Source organism: Diabrotica virgifera, chromosome 1, assembly GCF_917563875.1.
Source record: "Diabrotica virgifera virgifera chromosome 1, PGI_DIABVI_V3a".
Classification (NCBI taxonomy): Eukaryota; Metazoa; Arthropoda; class Insecta; order Coleoptera; family Chrysomelidae; genus Diabrotica; species Diabrotica virgifera.
The window spans coordinates 197,544,017-197,568,488 of record NC_065443.1 but is presented as its reverse complement, the minus strand read 5'-3'; the positions used below and the strand labels follow the sequence as shown (position 1 = coordinate 197,568,488).

Sequence of the window (24,472 nt, the reverse complement as noted above, 5' to 3'; positions counted from 1 at the left end):
GGGATAGTTTAAGCAGTTCAAAAAAAAGGAGGAAGACGCATTTAAATTTGATTTATGCCAGATGATGATTGCATCCAACATTCCTCTATATAAAGTTAATAACCCTAGTTTTAAGTGCTTTTTCGAAAAATATCTTAATAAATCCTTACCGGACGAGAGTACATTGAGAAAACATACTGTGGAAAAATGTTATGTGGAATGTATTTCAAAAATTAAGCGGGAGTTAGAGGGCAATTTTTTGTATATTATCGTGGATGAAACGACAGATGTATGCGGCAGGTATATAGCTAATTTAATGATTGGAATTTTGAACGAAAACTTTGCGAGAAAACCTTATTTAGTTGCCGTTAAAGAATTGGAAAAAACAAACAATTTAACAATAAGTCGATTTATACAAGATAGTTTAACAAACCTCTTTTTACCCAACCCTATACCAGTGAATAAAATAGTTTTTTTGCACGATTGATCATTTTTGACTGTTTACCGTGACAGATTTTACGTCAGTAGGTGACATTTACTAGAAACTCGACGGTAAGTAATCCAACTCGACGGTAAGTACTCCAACTTGACGGTAAGTAATTCACTTACCGTCGAGTTAAAAAATTTCTTAATTTTAATTTATTTTTTGAAATAATAAAGAAAACTAACGAATCATTTATTAATATTAAAACTTCTTAGGCCTATAGCCAACATTTTTTCTCTTCAAATACGCTATCAAAGTTGAAAACTTGGAAAATGCCATCATAAAGAAAAACGGTGGATTTAATAATTGAATATTCTGCCCAGAGGCTTCTAGGAGCTTTCAACTGCATATGTCTTTAAACGAAATATGCCAATAGAGAGTCTTTTCTTCGATTCTTAAATTCTTGCCTTCGCACCATTTTTTAAAACTTTGGTAGGTATTTTGATAACGGATTTTGGATTTTTCGGGAATAATTGCGGAACACCCTTCTTCCCAAGCCCGTTCAATTTCTTCAAATTCACTTTCGCTCATATTTTAATTTATAATAATCAAAATTTTACTTAAAATTATTGACAACTAAATAAAAACTCAATTCTCCATTTTTGTTATGCACCCTAGTTACTACCTAACAACCAAACTATCTATCTTGATAAAATGAATGAAACTAGTCAATATGACGAAAATGTTTAATTTTATAATTTATAATGGTATCAATCGTGCAAAAAACGTTATAAGCATGTCGAACGTTAAGGGTAACCGATCTCAGACAATAATTGGAGTCGTCGCCCCGCTCCTCCTCCAAACAATTGTCTTCGATCGGTATAAAACCCTTACCGTTCTCCATACTTAATATACTATAATGCTTTCAGATGCTGCGGCATATATGTTAACTGCTGCTGTTAATTTAAAGATTTTTTATCCTAATTTAATTCATTGCACTTGTGTAGCCCCCGGGGTAAATAGAATTGCTGAAGAAATAAGAAATCTTTTTCCGTTGGTAAATAATTTTATAAATTTTATGAAAAAAGTTTTTGTAAAGGCTACGTTGAGGGTGCAAATATATAAAGAAAGACTTCCCGGTGTCCCTTTGCCACCTAAACCAGTAATTACAAAGTGGGGAACCTGGCTCGAAGCAGTTTTTTTACTTTGAACACTGCAATGAAATAGAATTAGTTATGTCAGAATTTGGTGATGATATTTCCGAAGCCATTCGAGAAGCAAAAAAAATATTAAAAAATCCCAAATTGAAACAGGAACTCGCTTATATCAATGACGATTATAAATTAATAGTTACCACAATTACCTTATTAGAAAAACAAGAGGTAAATTTATGTGAGTCAGTAAAATTAATAGATTATTTAAAGACGAAAATTAAATCGGCACCTGGAAGTAACGGTCAATTAATTTAAAAAAAAAAATGAAATATGTTTTCGACAAGAATGAAGGTTTTTCGTTTTTATCTAATGTTGCTAAAGTTTTGAATGGGACATTTTCCGAGGAATTACAAATTATGCCAGATTTATTATCCGCTTTGAAATATGCTCCAATTACATCTGTCGATGTCGAACATTCGTTTTCAATGTACAAATTAATTTTAAATGATCGAAGACATAGTTTTAAGACCGAAAATATTAAAAAACATTTAGTTGTTTCTATTGATGATAAAATTTTAAGTGGTTACAATGTTTAATTATTAATTAACAGTTATTTAGTTACTAGTTTATTTATACTAATGTTATGATTATGATGTGTAAATATACCTGCCTTAAGTTAATATTACGTTAATTCACTTTGTACAATAAATAATAAGTTATATTCCTTTATTGCCTATATTTTGCCTAAATGTTAATATTCCTGCCTTTTTTAATAAAAATCTTTGCCTATATAGGCGCCTTTTTCAATTTTTGTTGCCTATAAATCCGAGCTTTAGTCATAAGTGTGTACAAAACTATTTCAGTTTTTCATTTAATGATTATTGCCTACCTGAAGGACATAAAATGATTGAAGAACCAGAATAAGCGCACAGACACATACACACACAAATGCTATAAAAGTAGTATATTACTCAACGCAACAAACTCCAATACCTGGAGAACAATGGCCTAAAGAGAACAAGAAATATTAGGTAACAATAGTTAGTAATCCATCTACTTAGGTACTTTAGAACTGAAAACTACTACTTCTTCTAAGGGTGCATATCTTCTAGTGATGTTGGCTACTACACTGACCCATCTTTATTCTATTCACAGCAGCTCGAAATAGATCAGTTGACATTTACATTAAGCCAGTCTATTTATTAAGCTTGTAGTTTTGCCTTGTAACTATAGAAGTCAGTTATTACGGATAATGTGGCCGTAGCAGAGGTGTAGCTACCGCCGTATCAGCCGTATCAATTATACGGGGCCCCCGACATTCAGGGGCCCCAGCGCGGCATGTCGAAACAAAGTTTCACTTACAAAAATTGAACAAAGTGTTCTACAATTATTTTACTATTAAAATGCTTTGAAACAGTGTATGTTGTTTGGATATCCACATTTTGGTGTAGTGGCTTCTTTATCTACACCTATATAAATCGTATTTATCTATTATCTATTCTCTGCTCCATAAGAACAGAGCGTTTTTGTTTTCAAGCTACCTGTCATTGTCAATTCCGTTGGCTGTGTGTGAGTTATTGTATAATGTATAATGCCAAATTGCAATTTTTGATATCACTTTATCTTTGAATATTTGAAACAGTATGTATTGTTTGGGTATATTTTCGTATAATCTGTTATTTATCTATAATTGTATTTATGTATATATATATATATATATATATATATATATATATATATATATATATATATATATATATATATATATATATAAAAGATGTAAATCTTTGAAACACACTCAGTGATCAAAAGATCTAAGTTATTGGTTTACCGACCAAACGTAACTAAATCAAACAAATGAAATAGAGAATGTGGAAAAATCCCCTTACGAACAATTCACACATCCACCATTTCAGGTTGGGAAAAATTTCTTGAATAGAATCAAAGATCTAAACACCTGTTCTTAGAAATGTGTTTCGCCCTCTTCAACCTCTCTGGGCTTATCAATAAAGATGAGAGGTTGAATATCTTTAGACACATTCCATCAAAAAACAACATTCGAGACCCAGACATAGCAGGAGCGTATATCTACGCCGCATAATCTGAAATGGTGGATGTGTGAATTGTTCGTAAGGGGATTTTTCCACATTCTCTATTTCATTTGTTTGATTTAGTTACGTTTGGTCGGTAAACCAATAACTTAGATCTTTTGATCACTGAGTGTGTTTCAAAGATTTACATCTTTTGTTTTTTTGTTTTTCAAACATATATTTTACTTATAGTAATTAGGGAATTAAAACGTGAGGCTGTCATGGTCAGATTATGCGGCGTAGATATACGCTCCTGCTATGTCTGGGTCTCGAATGTTGTTTTTTGATGGAATGTGTCTAAAGATATTCAACCTCTCATCTTTATTGATAAGCCCAGAGAGGTTGAAGAGGGCGAAACACATTTCTAAGAACAGGTGTTTGGATCTTTGATTCTATTCAAGAAATTTTTCCCAACCTGAAATGGTGGATGTGTGAATTGTTCGTAAGGGGATTTTTCCACATTCTCTAGTTCATTTGTTTGATTTAGTTACGTTTGGTCGGTAAACCAATAACTTAGATCTTTTGATCACTGAGTGTGTTTCAAAGATTTACATCTTTTGTTTTTTTGTTTTTCAAACATATATTTTACTTATAGTAATTAGGGAATTAAAACGTGAGGCTGTCATGGTCAGATTATGCGGCGTAGATATACGCTCCTGCTATGTCTGGGTCTCGAATGTTGTTTTTTGATGGAATGTGTCTAAAGATATTCAACCTCTCATCTTTATTGATAAGCCCAGAGAGGTTGAAGAGGGCGAAACACATTTCTAAGAACAGGTGTTTGGATCTTTGATTCTATTCAAGAAATTTTTCCCAACCTGAAATGGTGGATGTGTGAATTGTTCGTAAGGGGATTTTTCCACATTCTCTAGTTCATTTGTTTGATTTAGTTACGTTTGGTCGGTAAACCAATAACTTAGATCTTTTGATCACTGAGTGTGTTTCAAAGATTTACATCTTTTGTTTTTTTGTTTTTCAAACATATATTTTACTTATAGTAATTAGGGAATAAAAACGTGAGGCTGTCATGGTCAGATTATGCGGCGTAGATATACGCTCCTGCTATGTCTGGGTCTCGAATGTTGTTTTTTGATGGAATGTGTCTAAAGATATTCAACCTCTCATCTTTATTGATAAGCCCAGAGAGGTTGAAGAGGGCGAAACACATTTCTAAGAACAGGTGTTTGGATCTTTGATTCTATTCAAGAAATTTTTCCCAACCTGAAATGGTGGATGTGTGAATTGTTCGTAAGGGGATTTTTCCACATTCTCTATTTCATTTGTTTGATATATATATATATATATATATATATATATATATATATATATATATATATATATATATATATATATATATATCACCGTTAAAACCCGAATTTACTAGGAAAAACTAGTTTTAACTATGTGCTTTAGACAATTCTAGTTTTAACTAGTCAAAACTAGATTTGACTGCTACATTTAGTTAAAACTATACTAAATCTACAATCAAGATGCAGTAGAAGAAATAAACAAACCAAGACACGTTAAATGCTACTAGGAGCACTGCCAAATTATAATTTACAATATACCTATTATATTGTAAATCCAAAATCATGATTTCCAAAGTTTATACATTGTAAATTATGATTCGAGACTGCTCTTAGTAGCATTTAACGTGTCGTGGTTTGTCTATTTCTACTGCATCTTGATTGTAAATTTAGTATAGAAACGGATTTCATTCAGAGTAGTTTATACTAGTTCCATTTATTATTTTTTTTGGAATTACTAGCGAATACCAGTTAAAATTGTGCGAGAAGAGACAAGTATTTACTACGGCTTATTCGGGGTAGTGTTAATGACGAAGGCGGGCGGTTGGTAGCAAACTAGCGTGTGCAACCGTTGATTGTTTTGCATCGTTTTTATTGGTTATATTACACCACTGTGCCCTGTTTTGTGCGGTGTTAATAATTTATTTGTCTTCTCTTATATCCTGGAGAATAGTTAGGTTAGTTGTATGCTATATATATATGACACCCTTACGTCGATGACAATACATTACAAATGCCTTTAACTGTTTTATGGCCTCTTCTGTAAGACTCCAGCTTTTGACTCCGTATATACAGGGTTATTCACTATATTTTGACCCCCCAGTAAACTGCTTTATTTAGAGAATTAGAATAAAATGTAAAATACAAAAGTTATTCGATTTTTAAATTACGATTTTTTGACATATATATCGTACTAGTGACGTCATCCATTTGGGCGTGATGACGTAATCGATTATTATTTTAAATGAGAATAGGTCATTTGCACTAGGTCTAGTGCTAGCTCATTTGAAAGGTAATTCAATTCTCTATTCAGTAATATAAATATTAAGGTAATTATTTATACAGCCTGTCCAAAAAAACCTTAATTAAATTAATTGACACAAAAAGAAAAATGTATGTAATTTATTTAATTCAAAATACATGCTAATGCTGTCAGAAAACAGAAATAAATGTTTATTGAACAAACAAACATTACTTTTCACTTAAATTGAATGTTCAAGCTGCCACCCATCTGCCTCTTGGCAGTTTGTTAAAATCAATGTTTATTTGTGCAATAAACGTATATTTCTGTTTTCTAACAGCAGTAAAATGTATTTTAAATTAAATAAATTACATACATTCTTCTTTTTGTGTCAATTACATACATACATAATCGGTTGCCTCTTTTACCATTAGGTGTCGAGGATTCCTCCTTTATATAATACTCCCTGCAAATTTACGCCACTTCTTCCTATCTGCTGCTAAAACTTTTGCTTCTTGCCACGATGTTCCTCTTTTCTTGAGTATTTCGTTTACACTAGTGTTCCAGCTTTTCCTTGGTCTGCCCCTCGTGCTTTTACCCACTGCTTTGGCCTCCCATGTCATTTTCACTTGTCTCTCACCACTCATTCTTATCATGTGTCCAGCCCATTTTAACTTCTTTTCTTCAACTTTTTCGTTGAGCGATTTTACCTGTAATTCATGTCTTATATCTTCGTTTTTTCTTTTGTCTAATCTTCTTGCTCCCACCACTTTTCTTAAGTATCTCATTTCTGTAGCTTGTAATCTTTTTCTTTGTCTGTCATTAAATACCCAGTTTTCTACCCCATATATTGTAATTGGCATATATACAGTTTTATATACTGTCATTTTAGTTTTCCTCGATATTTATTTTTTGTTTAGGAAATTTTTATACAGTGAATAATAAGTTCTCGTTGCCAATTTTATTCTGTTTCCAATTTCATCTTCTTGTGTTCCTGTGTTGTTTAACATTATTCCCAAATACTTAAAGAGGTCTACTTGCTCGATTTTTTGCCCTTCGATTTCAATATTTACAGTTGCTTCTTTGTTGGCTATTGTCATTACATTAGTTTTCTCCATATTTATTATTAAGTTGTAGTTTTTTAGTTCTTCAGCCCAGATTCTAATGTTATCTGCGAGAGCCTTTTCAGTTCTTGCAACTAATACAATGTCATCAGCAAATGCACAGGCTCCAATTTTTATTTGTTGCAAATTTCTATACCCTATAGCGCATTTTTTAGTTTTTTTCCAACACTTTTTAATAACTTCATCCATAACGGAAATAAATAACAGTGGGCTCAACACTCCACCTTGTCTAGCCCCGTCGTTATTAGAAAATTCGCCGGAGATTAAGTTACTTGTCCTGACCTGGTTTTTTGTGTTGGCATACAAACTCTTTATTACACTTAGGGGAAGACCGCTATGAAGTGGACAATTTATTACAAATCGTTAAATTAATATATTATGGATAATAAAATGATGTAAAAACTACAATAATAGAAAGATCCGACTATCTACTTATAAAATAAACTGTTGAAGAAATTTTAAAAAAATTGTTATTTTAGTAATATTGAAATTTAAAAAAAAGTTACATGTGTCCATTTCATAACATCGATGCATTGAAAAGGACAGCCGGTGTTTTGGAGAGGACAGTAGTGGTTGTGAAGAAGACATTTGAATTAAAAGACAATGATTGCTTCAAAATAAACTTTATTTGGATTGGAAACATTTAGGAACAGTTATTACAATAAAAGTTTCGAACACCCTTCAAGCCACAAGTTTCGTGTGCCCATAACGAGCATACGAAACACTTTAACCAATCTGTCTTGCTGCACTGATATGGTCTCTTACAATAAACACAATCATTATTGTGTTTCACTTCTTTATCGTCGTCCCTGGTTTTAGCGTTCATTTCGTTGGTATTCTTTGATGCAATTGGCTTTTTTTCCTTGTTGAGTTTTAATCTGGAAATTGTGAAATATTGGTTTAGAGGAATGTCATCACTAGACAGCTCACTATCACTAGGAGTCTTTCTGGAGCCATATTCCTGTAATGGTAAATCGTCGTCACTTGAATCGTGTAGGGATAATTCGTGTGACTCATCTGAACTTGAAGATTCTTTAGTGAGGGTCTGTATTCTCTTTTTTGTAGCCGCGGATACTTTTGGTTTCTTCTTTCTTGCTGCTTCTTCCAAGAGTTTCTCTTTTTCGGGAGTATCAGTTATCACTGTCGATTTTCCCTTACGAGGTCCTCGCTGGATGCTTTTTTTGGGAGGTGCCTTAGGATACGGTCTCAGTTGTTCAGGAGTTATAGTAATTTTCGAGGTGGACGGCTTCAGAGATGAGGTGGATGGCTGCGGAAATGAGGTAGACGGTTGCGGAGATGAGGTAGACGGCTTCGGAGATGAGGTGGATGGCTTCGGAAATGAAGTCGATGAACATTCTAAAAATTGTTCAAACAGTAGTTTCGACTCCTTGTAAAATATTTGGATCCGGCCTATCTGACACATATGAAGAGAGGAAATCGTCATCAGAAAAGATATTCCGATTGCATGGGTGAATGCCGGTTGCCGAAAATGCCTTTGTTATGATTGCTGGTGAAAATGCATGAAGGAAAGCTTCGTTAGCAAATGAGGCTACCTCGTAAATTGTTACGGTTTTTCCTGGGTTAGACAACATCCAAGAATTCATTGTCGATCTATATCTAGCTTTAAAAGGTCCATGCACACAAACGTCTAATGGCTGTAGCCGATGACTACAGTGTGGCGGAAATGTTAGAATTATGATATGGTTTTCCTTCGCTAACATTACAACTTCAATTGTTGTATGCGATTTATGGTTATCCATTAAAAGCAGGCATGGGTTTTCTGCAGTTGGCTTTACAAATTTCATAAAGTGCTTCATTGCCTCTAAGAACGCTACTTCTGTCATCCAACCACTAGGATTTGCAAGCCCTAATGCACCAGCGGGCCCGTCTTTCAACATTATTTCTTTAAAATGCACTCTGGGAAAAATAAACGTTGATGGAATCGTTCCACCAGAGGCATTAATAAATCCAAGCATAGTAACTAAATTTCCCCTTTCAGCCGAGGTCACTTGCCCGACTTGTTTTGAACCTCTTGTTGCTAGCACCTTTGGAGGATTTGTGACGGTTGGACAACCGGTTTCATCTAAATTCCATATCATGTGTGGCTTGAATTTATATTTTTCGAGAACTCTCTCCAAGTTGTCATAAAACATATTAACATTTGTTGGATTGAAAGAAGTAGCTCTAGAAAGCGAGGTATTTTCTGGTTTTCTTAAACTCAATGTCGCATTTCTTTTCATAAAACCACGCAACCAGTCTTTTGATGCTATCTGTCTTTCATTCCAAGGTGTCGGTACAATTCCATGTGCTCTACCGTACTTATAGGCCAATTGCCTGACTTGCACGGTTGTAAGCCCATAACACATCTTTGACGATGTTTTCAAATACTCAACCAGCAGTTTTTCCTGATCAAGGGAGAAAATACGTTTGTTGCCTATATCAGGTTGATGGCGATAACCTTCTTCCTGGCTTTTGGCTCTTTTACAAATAGAAGCTAGGTAAGACTTGGAAATATTATGTGCCGCCGCCACTCATCGAATCGATTGATTTCTATCACAAACTTCTCTTACGGCAGTTTCGATTGCTTCACTGGATGGTCGTATCCTTTTTTTAGGTTTAGATGACATTTTGTTAATCTGAAAAGAGAGAAAATGTATTAAAATTCGATTTCACAATTTATTTTGAAACATCAAATATAGGTAAGGAACGTCAAATTTAAACAAAGCCGTTTAAAAACTAATATTTATTGACGAACTTGTCACGGCGCTTTGAAACGGACAAGAAGTAGTAATGAAAAGGACGTCCTTTTCTACACACCTTGTTGTGTCCACTTCAACACCATAACCAGTTAACCTCAAAATATCAAGAAAAATCCGAGTCAAATAGCATTTTAAAAGTTCTACCGCAATTATTATCTTCCTTAGTAAACTAGTTTTAAAACCCATAATCCCAAATGTATTAAATTTCAATAGCTTACCTGTGACATAGTTCGATATTCTCACAAATAATTTACTTTTGAAGTGAATAATAATAAAACGTTTGCCGCAGACAAACTAGTAACTACTTTGAAGCACAATTTCGGTGGTAGCGTGGGCTTAGCACAGTGTTGCCAAATGTTACTGTAAATTTCTTTGTCGTTCAATCACTTAGGACATACGGGAACTGTCCGTTTCAAGAACCGTCCGTTTCATAGCGGTTCTCCCCTACAAGTTCTTCATCTACTTCCTTCTTTATCAGGCTTTGCCATATTCCTTCTCTATTGACCATGTCAAACGCCTTTTTCATATCTAAAAATGCCAGGTACAGTGTATCGTTTTTAACAGTGTTTTTTCAGTAATTTGCTGTAGTGTGAATATATGATCTTGTATGCTATGTGATGGTCTAAATCCACTCTATTTCTCGTAGTTTCTTTTCTAGGATAATTTCGTAGATTTTCAACGCTGAGCAGAGAAGTGATATACCCCTATAATTACTGCACTCTTTCGTGTCTCCCTTTTTGTGTATAGGCAGTATTATTATAATGTTCCAATCCTCTGGGATTTTTTTGTTTGTCCACGCTAAATTTAGTAGGTCATGTAATTCTTGTTTACTCTGTTGTCCAAGATATTTCAATAATTCAGCATCTATTCCGTCGATCCCTGCTGCTTTACCAACTTTTAGTTTTTCTAGTGCATCTTCAACTTCTTCCATATTTATTTTAGTTTCATAAACGTCTTCTTGCCCTCTTTCAGGTGTTTCATCTGTTATCTGTGTGCGATTCTCTGCTGTTGTATTTTCATCGTTTAAAAGTTCCTTGAAATATTCTCTCCACCTTTCTATAATGGGTTCATCCTCAGTTATTATATTTCCGTTTCTATCTTTTATCTGCTGTAGTTTAATTTCCGTTTTACTTCTCATATTCTTTAATACTCTATAAAATAATTTTGTATTTTGGGTACTATTTTCTTCCATAGTTCTTCCAAATTCTTCCCAGGCGTTCTGCTTTTCTTGTTTTATCCTTACTTTAACTTTGTTGCGCTGTTCCTTGTATTTATCGTATGACTCTTGATTTCTTTTTTGTATGTACATTTTCCATAGCCTTTTCTTTTCTCTGACTTCTTTTTTAATATCGTTGTTCCACCAGCTTGTCTGCTTTTTATGATTATTTCTTCTGGTATACCCGCAAACTTGCCCTGCTGTTTCTAATAAATTAATAGTATTGCCTTAAATCTGATCCACTTTTCTTCCAGATCTCTACTTTGTCTTCTCTTTTCAATCCTTGTCAACTGTTTTTCTGTTTTTTCTATATACTCATTTCTTGTTTGCAAGTTTCTCAGCTTATAGGTTCTTATTCTTCCGCTATAGTTTTTGTTTTGTATCTGTTTTCGGTCCTCGACTTTGTTGTTATTCTTGAATACTCCTTCTAGTAGATAATAGTCACTACCTATATCATAGCTTCTTTTCACTCTGACATCTTTAACTTTACTTCTTTTTTCTCGAGGAACAATTATGGAGTCTATTATTGATTTTTCATTTCGCTGGGGCATTGCTCTTGTTATCTTGTGTATTTCTTTGTGTTCAAAGAAAGTGTTGGCTATAACTAAATCATTATCTATACAAAACTCTAGCAATCTTTTCCAATGGCGGCTCGTGGTAATTTAAGGAGGGTGTTCAATTAAAGAATGTAATTATACGAAAGGTGAATACGCGCCGCAGGCGAAAAATTTTTGGGGCCTCACCAAAAGATGTTCTGCAAAATGAAACCTATCTTTGACCTGATTTGTCAGGATGTCACACACTTTTTTTGTTTTGTGCAGAATATGATACCTACTGAATGATGGCGCTTCTTCGGTGGTGAAGGTGGAGGCAGAAGTTACGAATAATGAAATGGCTTTGTCAAAACTGTTTAAAAATCCGTTTATTTTAACCGCATCCAAAGACCGAGATTGAAATTATAGTTTTATTCTTTGAAAATACTAAACATGGAAAACAAAATAAAGAATGTAGTTTATCACACCCACATAATCACTAAGTTTTTCTATATTGTTCAACTTTAAAACAATGTTTAAACTTTTTGTTTCTTATTGCACATTCTTGTACCAAGTTTATCTCCGGCCAAGTTAGTCCATTCTTTTTATAAGAAGTCGATTTTCAAAACTATTTGCATTTTCTTTTATAAACTTTACTGAATAAGGCTCCACCTTGCTAAAAAAACTACCTACCAATATTGTATTTAATAAAATCCCACAACAGAAAATGCCAAACTCTGAATCGAAACGCTTCGCCCCGGTCTCTGTGTGCAGTGCACAAATGGTCAATGTTTTAAGATAGGAGAATCCCTGGTTCACGGATTTAAGAGCTCTCGGTCTTCTATAGGGTTACTGTATACTGTATAGTGGCTGGGTTCAATTTGAATTCTGCACTTACCACGAGCATCTAGCGTAACGGTGTTGTGCAAACAAATTATGTGATTAATAAATACAGTTATATTTTAATGATACTATGATATTTATGAGATTTAAGAAAAAATATTTTAATGATATTTATAATATTTTTAAAAATATGTATTTTAATGAAATTTGATTGGGTGTTCACTGCACAAATGAACCAATGGAGAAACCGCCCCTGATCTTTTCCCCTTTTTATTAATTGTGTTTTCTCCGTGCCTACCTATAGCTCCTTGCCATTTCATGTTTTCGTTTCCCACTCTAGAATTGAAGTCTCCCAATATTATGAGTGTTCCCTCATAATCTTCTACTGTCTGCTGTAGTTGTTCTCAAAATTGATTTTTGTCGTTTGCTTTGTCACTTTCTCCAGGTGCGTATATTACAATCAAAGTTATAATATCGCTTTTACTACAATTCATTGATACTTTCAATAGTCTCTCATTGATGAACTCCCAATTTCTTATACCTTTTACTCTATCTTTGGGTATCAAACAGGCTACTCCTGCTCTGGCCCATTCAGTTTCCTTTACACCACTGTATATTAATAGATTTCCATCTCCTATTATTTGTGTCAATTAATTTAATTCAAAAAAAAAATTGAACACCTTGTGTAAATAATTATCTTAATGTTTATATTACTGAATGGAGAATTGAATTACCTTTCAAATGAGCTAGCACTCGACCCATATTCCCATTTAAAAAAATAGTCGATTACGTCGTCACGTCCAAATGTACGACGCCAGTAGTATGATATATATGTCAAAAAATCATGATTTAAAAATCGAATAACTTTTGTATTTTACATTTTTTTTTTCTAATTCTCTAAATAAAGCAGTTTGCAGGGGGTTCATAATATAGTGAATCTGTACACTTCAGATGTAAGATCTAAGAATTCGTATGCGTATTCGTAAAACAAAAAATTTGTATGCATATACTGATACTTAAAGATAAGTTTGAAGTTATTTATTTATCCTGAACTATATGCCCCAGTGATTTTTTATAGGATATTTGTTGTTATTTAACATCTTTTATACACTGAACATATCTTCATACTCTCTTGCAATCATTGTAAAAATAATAAGTAGGCCCATTAGTCAAATAATTAGGTAACTAGTAGTATTAGTAAGTAGTAATTAGGAAACTAAATAGCATTAGTATTGTTCTGAAGCTTCTTGTGGCATCTTAATACTATTTACTGTTTTTTATTGGAAATAAGCCACAATTTTACTTTAAAATAAATTTATTTTGATGTTTTGATTTCCACTCCGGAAATCTTTCTCAAATATCAAACGATTCTTAAGTGAATATGTAGCGTAAATGAGAATTCTTAGATGTAGGTATGATTGAGCTGACAAAAAATATAAAATTAGCGTCTATAGTGCAGTCACCGAAGGTTTTCACTTCCGATTTCGTTGAACCACCATCGATTTTCATGAAACTTAGTGAGCAGTTAGAGGATACCTCAAGGAACAAAGGTGACATGATGCTAACTTGAGCTTTTACCCTGGGGTGGATGCTACCCCTTTTCGCAGATGACACTTATTTTATTAAAAATAATACCATAAATCGATAGAGGGACAAATTCTAAGCAAAATTTGTTATATCATTATTAACATAAATCAATACTTTTTGAGTTATTAAAGATCAAACATTTTATTTTTTTCGTAAAAAAATGCATGTTTTAAAGCTGTTTTTCACGTATAACTCAAAAACTATGAGCTTTTACAATAAAGTTATTATTACCAAAATTGAAGATAATAAAAAAATTAATACACTCTTCACTTAAAGAAATAAACTAATGTTAATTCAAAGTGAGTTATGGGTAATTGAATGTATATTTTTTTCGACAAGTATTCAAATTTAAATAATGGGAAAACGATGCATTTTATAAAATATACTTGCTAAACACTTGTCAAAATACCTCGGAATACCTATCAAATGAGCTCCAGAAGAAGCTAATGGCATCAAAATTAAGCAAGTTATGATGAAAATAAGAGAACAGCTTCGAATTTTTTAGGAAAAAGTGAAAAATGAAACATACGCCACTTCCACAAAAATTAAAATTTATAGTAATCCTTTCAAGAATTTCTTTGTATTAGCATGAGTAATGAATTTAGCAATTTTCGCCGGCTTAAAATGCATATTTTTGAAAAAAAGTTTTCGAAGTTAATTATTGATATAAATTACAATAATTATTGTACTAAATAAACAACTTTAAGTAATTTTATTTGAAGTTAATATACGGATTAATATTAAAAGTGGCATGCGTCACTTGAATCTAACTTCAGCCCGTGAGTAAAGACCCGTGAGTAACTTCAGCCCGTGAGTAATGAATTATTACTCACGGGTACAGTAATGGGTGCTATTATATATGAAAAAATATCGAATAATGAGCATGTTATTAAACGGTCGTAGAAAAAAGATTAAATTCAACGTTTTTAATATTAGTGCTGTCGCCAGGGGGGTAGAACGGCCTCCTTAATTCATAAGATGGACTTACCCGAGTTTTTTTATGTATTTTGACCCGTAGAACACGAATTTTTTGGGTAACAGTTGATCCAGATGTCGATAAGTTTGTTATAAACAAAGAACTTTAGTAATTACATAGCAGCGATTTTTCGCAAAACAAAACATTTTTTTGTATATTTTGGGTGATTCTCAGCAAAAAATGATCTTACAAGTTTTTTCGTAGGATGCATAGTTTTAGAGATAAACGTGGTTGAACTTTCAAAAAATCGAAAAAGTGCAATTTTTGAACCCGAATAACTTTTGATTAAAAAATAAAATAGCAATTCTGCTTACTGCATTTGAAAGTTCAAGTCAAATTCTATCGGTTTTGATTATTTGAAAAGTTAAGTTTTTATTTGTTAAACAAAGCCATAAAGACATAGTGTTTCCCGTGCCCAATGCATGCGTTTTAATGTACGTAATCTATGTAGAAATTGTGTGTAATATGCGCGCCTACTCGTTCGATTTCAAATGGGAAATGCATTGAAAACATCATTCAATCACTATGTGTTTATAGCTTTGTTTAAAAATAAAAAAAATAATTTTTAGCAATGAAAGTAACCAAGGCCGATAGAATTTGACTTGAACTTTCAAATGCGATAAGCAGAATTGTTATTTTATTTTTCAATCAAAAGTTATTCGGGTTCAAAAATTGCAATTTTTCGATATTTTGAAAGTTCAACCGCGTTTATGTCGAAAACTATGCATCCTACGAAAAAATTTGTAAAAACTTTTTTTGCTTAGAATGACCCAAAAAATACAAAACAATGATTTGTTTTGCGAAAAATCGCTGTTATGTGATTCCTCAAGTTCTTTATAAAAATCTCATCGACATCCGGATCGACTTTTACCCAAAAAATTCGTGTTCTACGGGTCAAAATACATAAAAAACACTTGGGTAAGTCATCTGAATTAAGGAGGCCGTTGTACCCCCACTGGCGACAGAACTATATCTTTTAGAATATCTTTCAAATCGTTTTTAGATGAACCTGATATCCTAAAAATTAACGGAGTTATTTAAAAAAAAAACGATAACATTTTTTTGAAAATTTTTTAAAAGATAGTTTGAAAAATTTTTGGAGCAAAAAGTTTAATGCTATCAACTTGGGGATCTCATTTGATAGATATTTTTAAGTACTTTCACAAATGTTTATTAAGTTTAAGTTATAAAATGCATAATTTTCCCGTAAGTTTAGCTTGAATACCTAGATTTGGGTACTCGACGAACAAAATAATATATATCCAATTACCTATAACTTACTTCTGGTTATCACTAAAAAGTTCTTTTAGTAAGGAGTTTATTTCATTTTTTATTAGCTTCAATTTTGGTAATAATAACTTTTTTGTAGAAACTTATCGTTTTTGAGTTATTTATGAAAAATCGGTTAAAAACATGCATTTTTCTCACGAAAAATTAAAATCTTTGATCTTTAGTAACTCAAAAAGTTTTGATTTATTTTAATAACTTTATATAACAAATTTTGCTTAGAATTTGTCCCCTATCTAAATATGGGGTTATTTTTTAAAAAATATTTTTCACCCTCGAGAAGGGGTGGCATCCACCCCAGGGTAAAAGCGCAAGTTGGCACCATGTCACCTTTGTTCCTTGAAATATCCTCTAACTACCCACCAATTTTCATGCAAATCGATGAAGCTTGAACGAAATCGGAGGTAATAGCTCATATCCACCTTCAGTGACTGCACTACTACTATTAGTGTCGCACCAAATGATGTCACAATAATGGAGCATATTAGATGGTTAGAGCACCTTCAACGTCGAAAATGTAATCATCAAATACGAAAAATTTCAGACTTGTACGTTTCTGTAAAGAATAGGAGGGCAAAACAAAAACCGATTTATTGCGAGACGTTTAGACAAGAAATGTCTATAAAGGGAATTAATATTAGTAATATCCACAGCAGCAAGTTATAAAGAAATGTAATTTTAATTTTTAGTTTCAATTATTTGTAGGTATTCGGCAATGTAATATAAAATCATTAATTGCTTATATTTCTGTTCCTTATGCAAGGCCAGTTAATCCCGCCTAGAGATAAAAGGAACGATTATGACGATGATAAACACTAATATCAGATGTGATGGCAATAAATCAATTATTTAATGCATCAAATGAGCCCTTTATTGATAATATACAACTGCAATAAAGTAATAATAATAAAATATTAATCATGCAGTGTAAACCGGTCAGATAGAAAAAGGAAAGTTGATAAATCAGTATGATGGTCCTTCAAATAGCACATGTAATTTACAAACATATCCAGAGAAATCTTCCCCAATTCATCTTGAGACGAACAAAATGTTGCATGCATAGGTACCTAATAAATTAACAAACTGGTTTAGATTTTATTATGAACAAATTACTATCAGAAGTGTAATTTCATATACCTTCATAATTAATATAAAATTAATAGATCATAATTATCATAATAATTATTATCGACAACACAACAAAACAATCGTAAAACAACATTACAGGTCCATCCAACTGAGATGTTTTATTTTTAGAAGCACTGCCATAGTTTCAACTTAGTAAAGCGTGTTTGTTGTGTTGCGTTGCAAAATTTTTTAGGTTAGTTCATGACGTCAGAATCAATTCCAATTTAATTTCATTTCATGTAATGAATCAATCAATTTATGAATGTAAATCATCCTACAATAATCTCATCTTTCACGAAAACTATTAAATCACATTCCCACGAACGCTTAAAAATGCTCATTACCACATAATCGGTTGAAAATAGAAATGTACATTGAACATTGAATGAATCAGTTTGGTTAAAGAAGCATATACGATATTAAATGACAAGGAAGTATGTACCTTAAAGGGTTTGCAGTGCTTCTTATGTTGCTTCCAGTCGTTCTTCTGGTGCTCCTTGCAACAATAATGCACGGAATGGCACCCACCGCATCGCTGGTCCGCTGGTTTTTGACACAATTGGCATTTGTTCTCCTCCGACATGTTTACTCGAGATTTTATTGTCAAAAATCCAAATTTTGCTTTTTTTACCGGTATTTTTAGCGTTTGATATCACTTTTTAGGCTCATTCGTTACGCCGCAATTGCAATGTTGTGTTGGCGTTAAAAATAGAATTATACAAGTAAGTGATCAACTTCCCGTTCTGAGGTCTATTTGTGGACCGTTTTTAAAAATTCTCACCGGTATTTGGGTCAATTGGTGGCGAAGAGGATGAAGCTCTTTGTCACTATAATATTCTAGTAGGCCCTTACACATAAATTTATATTATATGAATGTAATAACAGTCTTTTATATTATAGTAGATATCCTTTTTTTTATTTTATTAACTAACACTTTCACTGCCAGTCATTTATTAGATAGGGGGGATAGGGGTAATCAGAGCCAGTGGGTAATGGGAGCCACCTTACTATTACGGATTGGAATGCCTTAATATACATGCATTTTTATGCGAAATTAGAATGGGTAATATTAATAACCAATTTGGATTTAGAAATGGTCTAGGAACTAAAGAGGCACTATTTTGTATGCGCGTTCTCTTACAAAAAAGTTGTGAGTTCCGAAAGAACGTGTATGTCTGTTTCATCGACTTCGAGAAGTAATCAACAATATTCTACACGCTGACAATACAGCCATTCTTGCAGAAAATTTACAAGATCTTCAGACACTACTAAATCTAGTCAGTGAAGCAAGTTATTGGAGCGGCCTTAAAATCAACATTTCAAAGACAAAGTGGATGGCAGTTGGAAAGATTTTTTATGACCTGGAAACCAGTTTTATGTTGCAGAAATCTGTCGATGAATATTCGCAAGAAGTTCCTGAAATGTTATGAGTGGTCTATCCTATTATATGGTTATGAGTCAAGACGTTCAAAACCACAATTCTAAACAAATGCTGGGGTGTAATGCTAGTTCGCCTCCATGTGGTGCACCCTGGGTAACGCTAAATGAACTAGCAAAAATTTGGCGGCAGACGAACGAAAAACAAAAACAATATCCTGCCAACATCACAGATCACAAACAGAAATCTTATCTATACGTAAACATACGATGGGAACAAATAAAGGTTCTTCTCAGAACCAACTGACTAGAGATCTCGGACCGTGTATCCGAGTCTGTCACCTTAACATCGAGGGCATAAGCCAGGCAAAATGCCAAGTGTTGCAAAAAATCCTACACGATAACGACATTGACCTGGTTGCCATACAAGAGACCCATACTGAAGACAAAGTCCAGCTTGATTTAAGGGGTAAGATACCTGGCTACGATTTACTGGGAGCCACCTATGATAAACATTACGGCGTCGCAACCTACATTCGCTGCAATATACAAAATGGTTTCCTACTTTCTGCTTCCAATGAAAATAATATACATGAAGTAGTCACCAAGATTGGAGATATTACCGTAGTTAACATATACAAACCTCCAGCCACTACATGGAACCCAGAAGTGCTAAAGACTCATCCACATCCTACTATATACATCGGCGACTTCAACAGCCACCACGAAATGTGGAAGTACACCACGAATGATGAAAATGGGGAGGCACTAGTAGAATGGTCCGAAGAGCAAAACACATACCTAGTTTTTGATGCCAAAGACAGAGGAACATTTAAATCAGCTGCATGGAGAAAAGAATATAACCCAGACCTATGTTTTGTCTCAAAAGATACCAATGACAGACCACTAACAACTGCGAGAAGTGTCCTTGCAGACTTCCCACATACTCAACATCGTCCGGTGCTTATCACCATCGGAATATCAATTCCAATAATTAGATCATATCCTCGACCCAGGTGGAATCTTAGAAAAGCAAACTGGAAGAAATTCTCTGAACAACTAGACCGGACCTTGAGCTGGGTCCCTCCAACCAGCAAACATTATGAGAGGTTTGTGGGCGCAGTAATAAGCACTGCCAAGAAAACCATCCCTAGGGGGTATCGCAAAGAATATGTGCCTGGATGGACTGAAACATGTGAAGACTTATACACGAAGTTTCTCGAAAGTGGTGACCGAGAAATAGCCGATGAGCTTTTACACAACATCGATACAGCTAGACGCCAAAAATGGATAAAGACTGTCGAAAACCTTGACTTCAAAAAATCAAGCCGGCAGGCATGGTCCTTGTTGCGGAAAATTGGAGGAGCTAACCAGCTGGAATCCAGAGAGTCTAAAATGTCTCCTAACAAGGTTGCCTCCCATATAGTATCTCTATCCAGAGCTCCACGAGATCGAACACATACTACCAACGTGAAAAGAGACTTAAGGGCATTAAAACAAATGAACAGAACGAACTCCGAATATTCAGCAAGAATACTTATTTCTGAAATCACACATGCGCTGAAAGAAATGAAATCAGGTAAAGCACCTGGGTTTGATGGTATCCATCCAGAGTTCTTGATACACAGTGGTGCATACACGAAACAGTGGCTTGCAATGTTCTTTAATGATATACTTCAGTCAGGTAACATTCCTTTCTCACTAAGCGAACAAAGATAATTGCAATTCCGAAACCGGGCAAATCAAACGATAAGCCAGAAAACTACCGCCCCATAGCTCTACTCAGCATGGTATATAAACTATTAGAAAAGCTTCTCCTCAACAGAATTAGTCACAGAATACTAGAAAATGTCCCCATTGAACAAGCTGGCTTCCGCCCTCATCGAAGCTGTACGGACCAAGTGCTGTCATTAACAACTTTTATAGAAGCTAGTTTTCAAAAGAAACAAAAGACAGCAACAGTATTTATAGATCTAACAGCAGCATATGATACTGTTTGGAGACAGGGATTAATATATAAACTGGCCCGCATTATCCCCTGCAGAAAGATAATTAACCTCATTGACAACATGCTGACCAACAGAGCCTTCCAGGTTATAATGGGAAAGGAGACGAGTAGACAGATGAAACTTAACAATGGTCTTCCACAGGGTTCTGTCCTTGCCCCTTTACTTTTCAGCCTCTATATTGCTGACATGCCTGAAACCGAATCTCGGAAGTTTGGATATGCTGACGACTGGACCCTTGCAACAAGCCACCAATCTTTAGAAACTACAGAAATCACTCTCACGAATGACTTATCCATCCTCAGCGAATACCTTAAGAAATGGAGACTACAGCCAAGTACTACAAAAACTGAAGTATCAGCTTTTCATCTAAACAACAAGTTGGCAAACAGAGAATTGCGAGTGTATTTTAATAACAAGCTGTTAAAACACAATAAATACCCGAAATACCTTGGGGTTACTCTAGACAGAACGCTCACATTCAGAGAACACCTGACGAAAACAGCAGCAAAATTGAAAACACGCAACAATATAATACAGAAACTCTGCGGCACTACATGGGGGTCCACAGCATCAACATTAAGATCCTCTGCTCTTGGCCTGATATATCCGGTGGCAGAATACTGTGCTCCAGTGTGGCTAAATAGCAGGCATACCCACCTGGTCGACACCCAACTAAACCGTACTATGCGTATGATAACAGGCACAATTAAGCCCACCCCTACAATGTGGCTACCTACCCTTAGTAATATAGCACCACCCAACCTGCGCCGCGAACATGCATTGGTTAAAGAATATAACAAAATAATGGACAGTCGCCAGCTTCTAGTCCACAACGACATCCCCGATATTCTTGGAAACCGTCTCCGATCCAGGTTACCCCCTCTACAATCTGCTCAAGCGCTGCAGCAATCCAACTTTGACTTAAATACCCGATGGAGAGAAGATTGGGACAGTAGGACAGATCCGCATTACCATAGTCTACCGGAGATCATAGGGAAACCTGGCGAATTTGAACGTCCCCGTAAGATTTGGGCAGCCCTTAATCGAATTCGAACAAACTGTGGAAGATGCGCCGACTCCCTCCACAGATGGGGTAAACTCCCCTCGCCTTCTTGTGACTGCGGCGCTGCAAGACAGACGATCAGTCACATTGTTCAGGACTGCCCACGCAGAGCATACACAGGCGACCCTATAGACTTTGTAATGGCAACCGAAGGGTCAATCGAATATATAAAAAAATTGGACATCTGTTTGTGATGCATTGTATAATGCATAAATCTAACTATATTCTGTGATATACTTAAGCCATACGCTAAATAAATAAATCTAAACAAATTAGAAACATTCGAATTGTGGTGCTATCGACGAATTCTAAATATTTGTGAGTTTCGCACACTTCCAATAAAGATGTTCTTCAAATGATGAATTCAGAAGGTCTGCTCATCAGCATCATAAAGAGGAGAAAAACAGAATACTTCCGCTACATAATTCGAGGGCCTAAATATCATCTGCCTCGCATTATAATACAAGGAAAAGTAGAGGGAAAGAGATGGATTGGTCGAAAGAAACTTTCATAGCTGCGCAATATTAGACAAAGGTGTGGTTCCACAATAGAAGAATTATTTCGAGCAGCAGTCAATAGAGAAAGGTTTCAGGAAATTTTAAACATGATGACGACCAACGTCTGAAGACACGGCACCTAAAGAAGAAGAAGAATATACATGCTGAACACACTCTATGCTACACCTTGAGCTGTGACGGCTCATAGATATCGCGGTTAGTTAAATCAGTTTATTTTATCAATACCAATATTATTCTAGTGAAACGTGCTAACTATTGACGCCGTAAGTATTACTGGTTTTTTTCAGATCCAAATTATTTATCACTGTAGGTTCGTAAAAGTATGGAGTTTCATTGCATAACATCTGATTTATTTAAATTATGCTGTTTTTTATTTTTATCATTTTAAGTAAAAAATGCATCTTGGGGTAATGGGAGACACTTTGTTCCCCATTACCCCAATGTGGCCCCTTTTGCCTAGTGACTCATTTTTAAATTTATTTCAGATGACCACGACATGAAAAAGAAAAGCCCATAAGGGTTCGTGGACATCAGAAGACCTCCAAATGAGTGCTATGTTGGTAGCTAATGGAATGGGTATAAAAAAGCAGCCCTTCAATATAGTATCTAGTACCAAACATTCCATTAAAGATTAAAGAAGGGCAACTTACAATGTCCAGCACAGTTAGGTAGATGTCCTTGTTTTACAATGGAACAAGAAAAAGAAAGGGCTGCCAACTTAATTAAGCTTTCCAATATGTTCTATGGTTTATCGATGTAGCAATTTTCTCGTCTTGTCTGTAGATGCGCAGAGAATTTTAAGATTAAGCATCATTTTATTACCCAGAAGCAGCTAGCTGGAAGAGGTTGGTTGGAATGTTTCTTAAAACGAAAGCCTACCATCAGGGTCCGTAAGCCCGAATTTGGGCACATTCTGAATGTTCGGGTGCAGAGAGCTCTAAAGGATATGTTTGTAACTTTTGTTTGGACAAGCAGAATTAGAAATTTTTTTTCGATTTTTGTTCTTTTTTGTTGTTACCATTTTCCTTAGATTCAGTTTATTATAAAATATGACATTTATTAGAAATTATCCTTCTTTTAACTATTAAAATAACTGGTAGCTCCCATTATCCACATGATCGGGTAATGGGAGTCACATCTTAATTTTTTATTTTTTAAAATAAATTCTGTTATAATTAGTTGTGTTCAAAAGATGTCACAGATAACATGCATGCAAACTAAACCTCTCTATATGAATAATTAAATTTTTTTAACAGCTAATAGTACGATTCAAAACAATTATTCCCTTAGGCAGCTCTCATCCCCCTACCCTTATTAGGATTAGTGTCACTTGTACATATATTCAGTTGCTTTGGAGTGCAGTTACTTTGAACGGAATTTCAAAAACTATTTTATCTACTCTATGTCATATTATGTATAACTTTTTAGTTTGTGAAAACTGTCATTATAGATAGCAGTGCGTGAAGTGTTTATAGTGTGCGTGAAGTAACAATGTATTTTAAATGGGACTTACTTTTTCGCACTGTTTTTGACACACTTTCGTATAATCAAATAGCCTTAACTTTCGCGTTGTCATCGTGATGACATAATGAGCAATAAATTACGACAAAAGTTTTGACAGTTTTGTGGTTTGAAAGAAGTTAGAATTTTTAAATATCAAAGTTCTAAAAATTGTAAAATAGGAATGTATTACAGTGACGAAGAGATACAGTTTTTTTATTTGTTCATCATAGATAAAATATTGTATGAAACTGTGCGTGAAGTACTTTTTGCGGACTTACGCGATGTATAGCATTCGCTCCGTTGTCGCTCGTGCTCTAAACATCGCGTGCGTTCGCAAAAAGCATACTTCACGAACTGTTTCATAAATAACTATTACTGTATAAAATTTAAATTAATTTTGGCTTAGGTAGAGAATAAAAAATTGAACGTCTAAAGGCGTCTCTGGCACCTAACTACTGCGATAATTTTTATATGTCACCTGACGTCCAAAGACGTCAGAAAGCTTAGAAAACTGAACTTGAAAGAACCTTCACAAAGGAACACAAAAAACTTAAAATAAAAAAAAGAATGTGTGTGTACACGTACACTTTATTGTACGTACACTTTGTACGCACGTAAGAAGTTATACTTCTAT

At 34.3% G+C, this 24,472-nt stretch overlaps 1 protein-coding gene across 2 annotated transcripts in view; it reads right to left on the bottom strand.

Moving 5' to 3' along the window:
• LOC114327594 (SET domain-containing protein SmydA-8) overlaps positions 1-24,472 on the bottom strand; it is a 132,734-nt gene that overhangs the window by 81,733 nt on the left and 26,529 nt on the right. Inside the window, exon 1 of one of the 2 annotated variants that reach the window (XM_028276262.1) lies at positions 17,811-18,074. The exons of the other annotated variant lie outside the window; for it this stretch is intronic. Coding sequence (XP_028132063.1) covers positions 17,811-17,951 — 141 coding nt within the window. The 5' untranslated portion in view covers positions 17,952-18,074. Of the gene's footprint in view, positions 1-17,810; positions 18,075-24,472 lie in introns of those variants that run through there. 2 annotated transcript variants of the gene reach the window in all.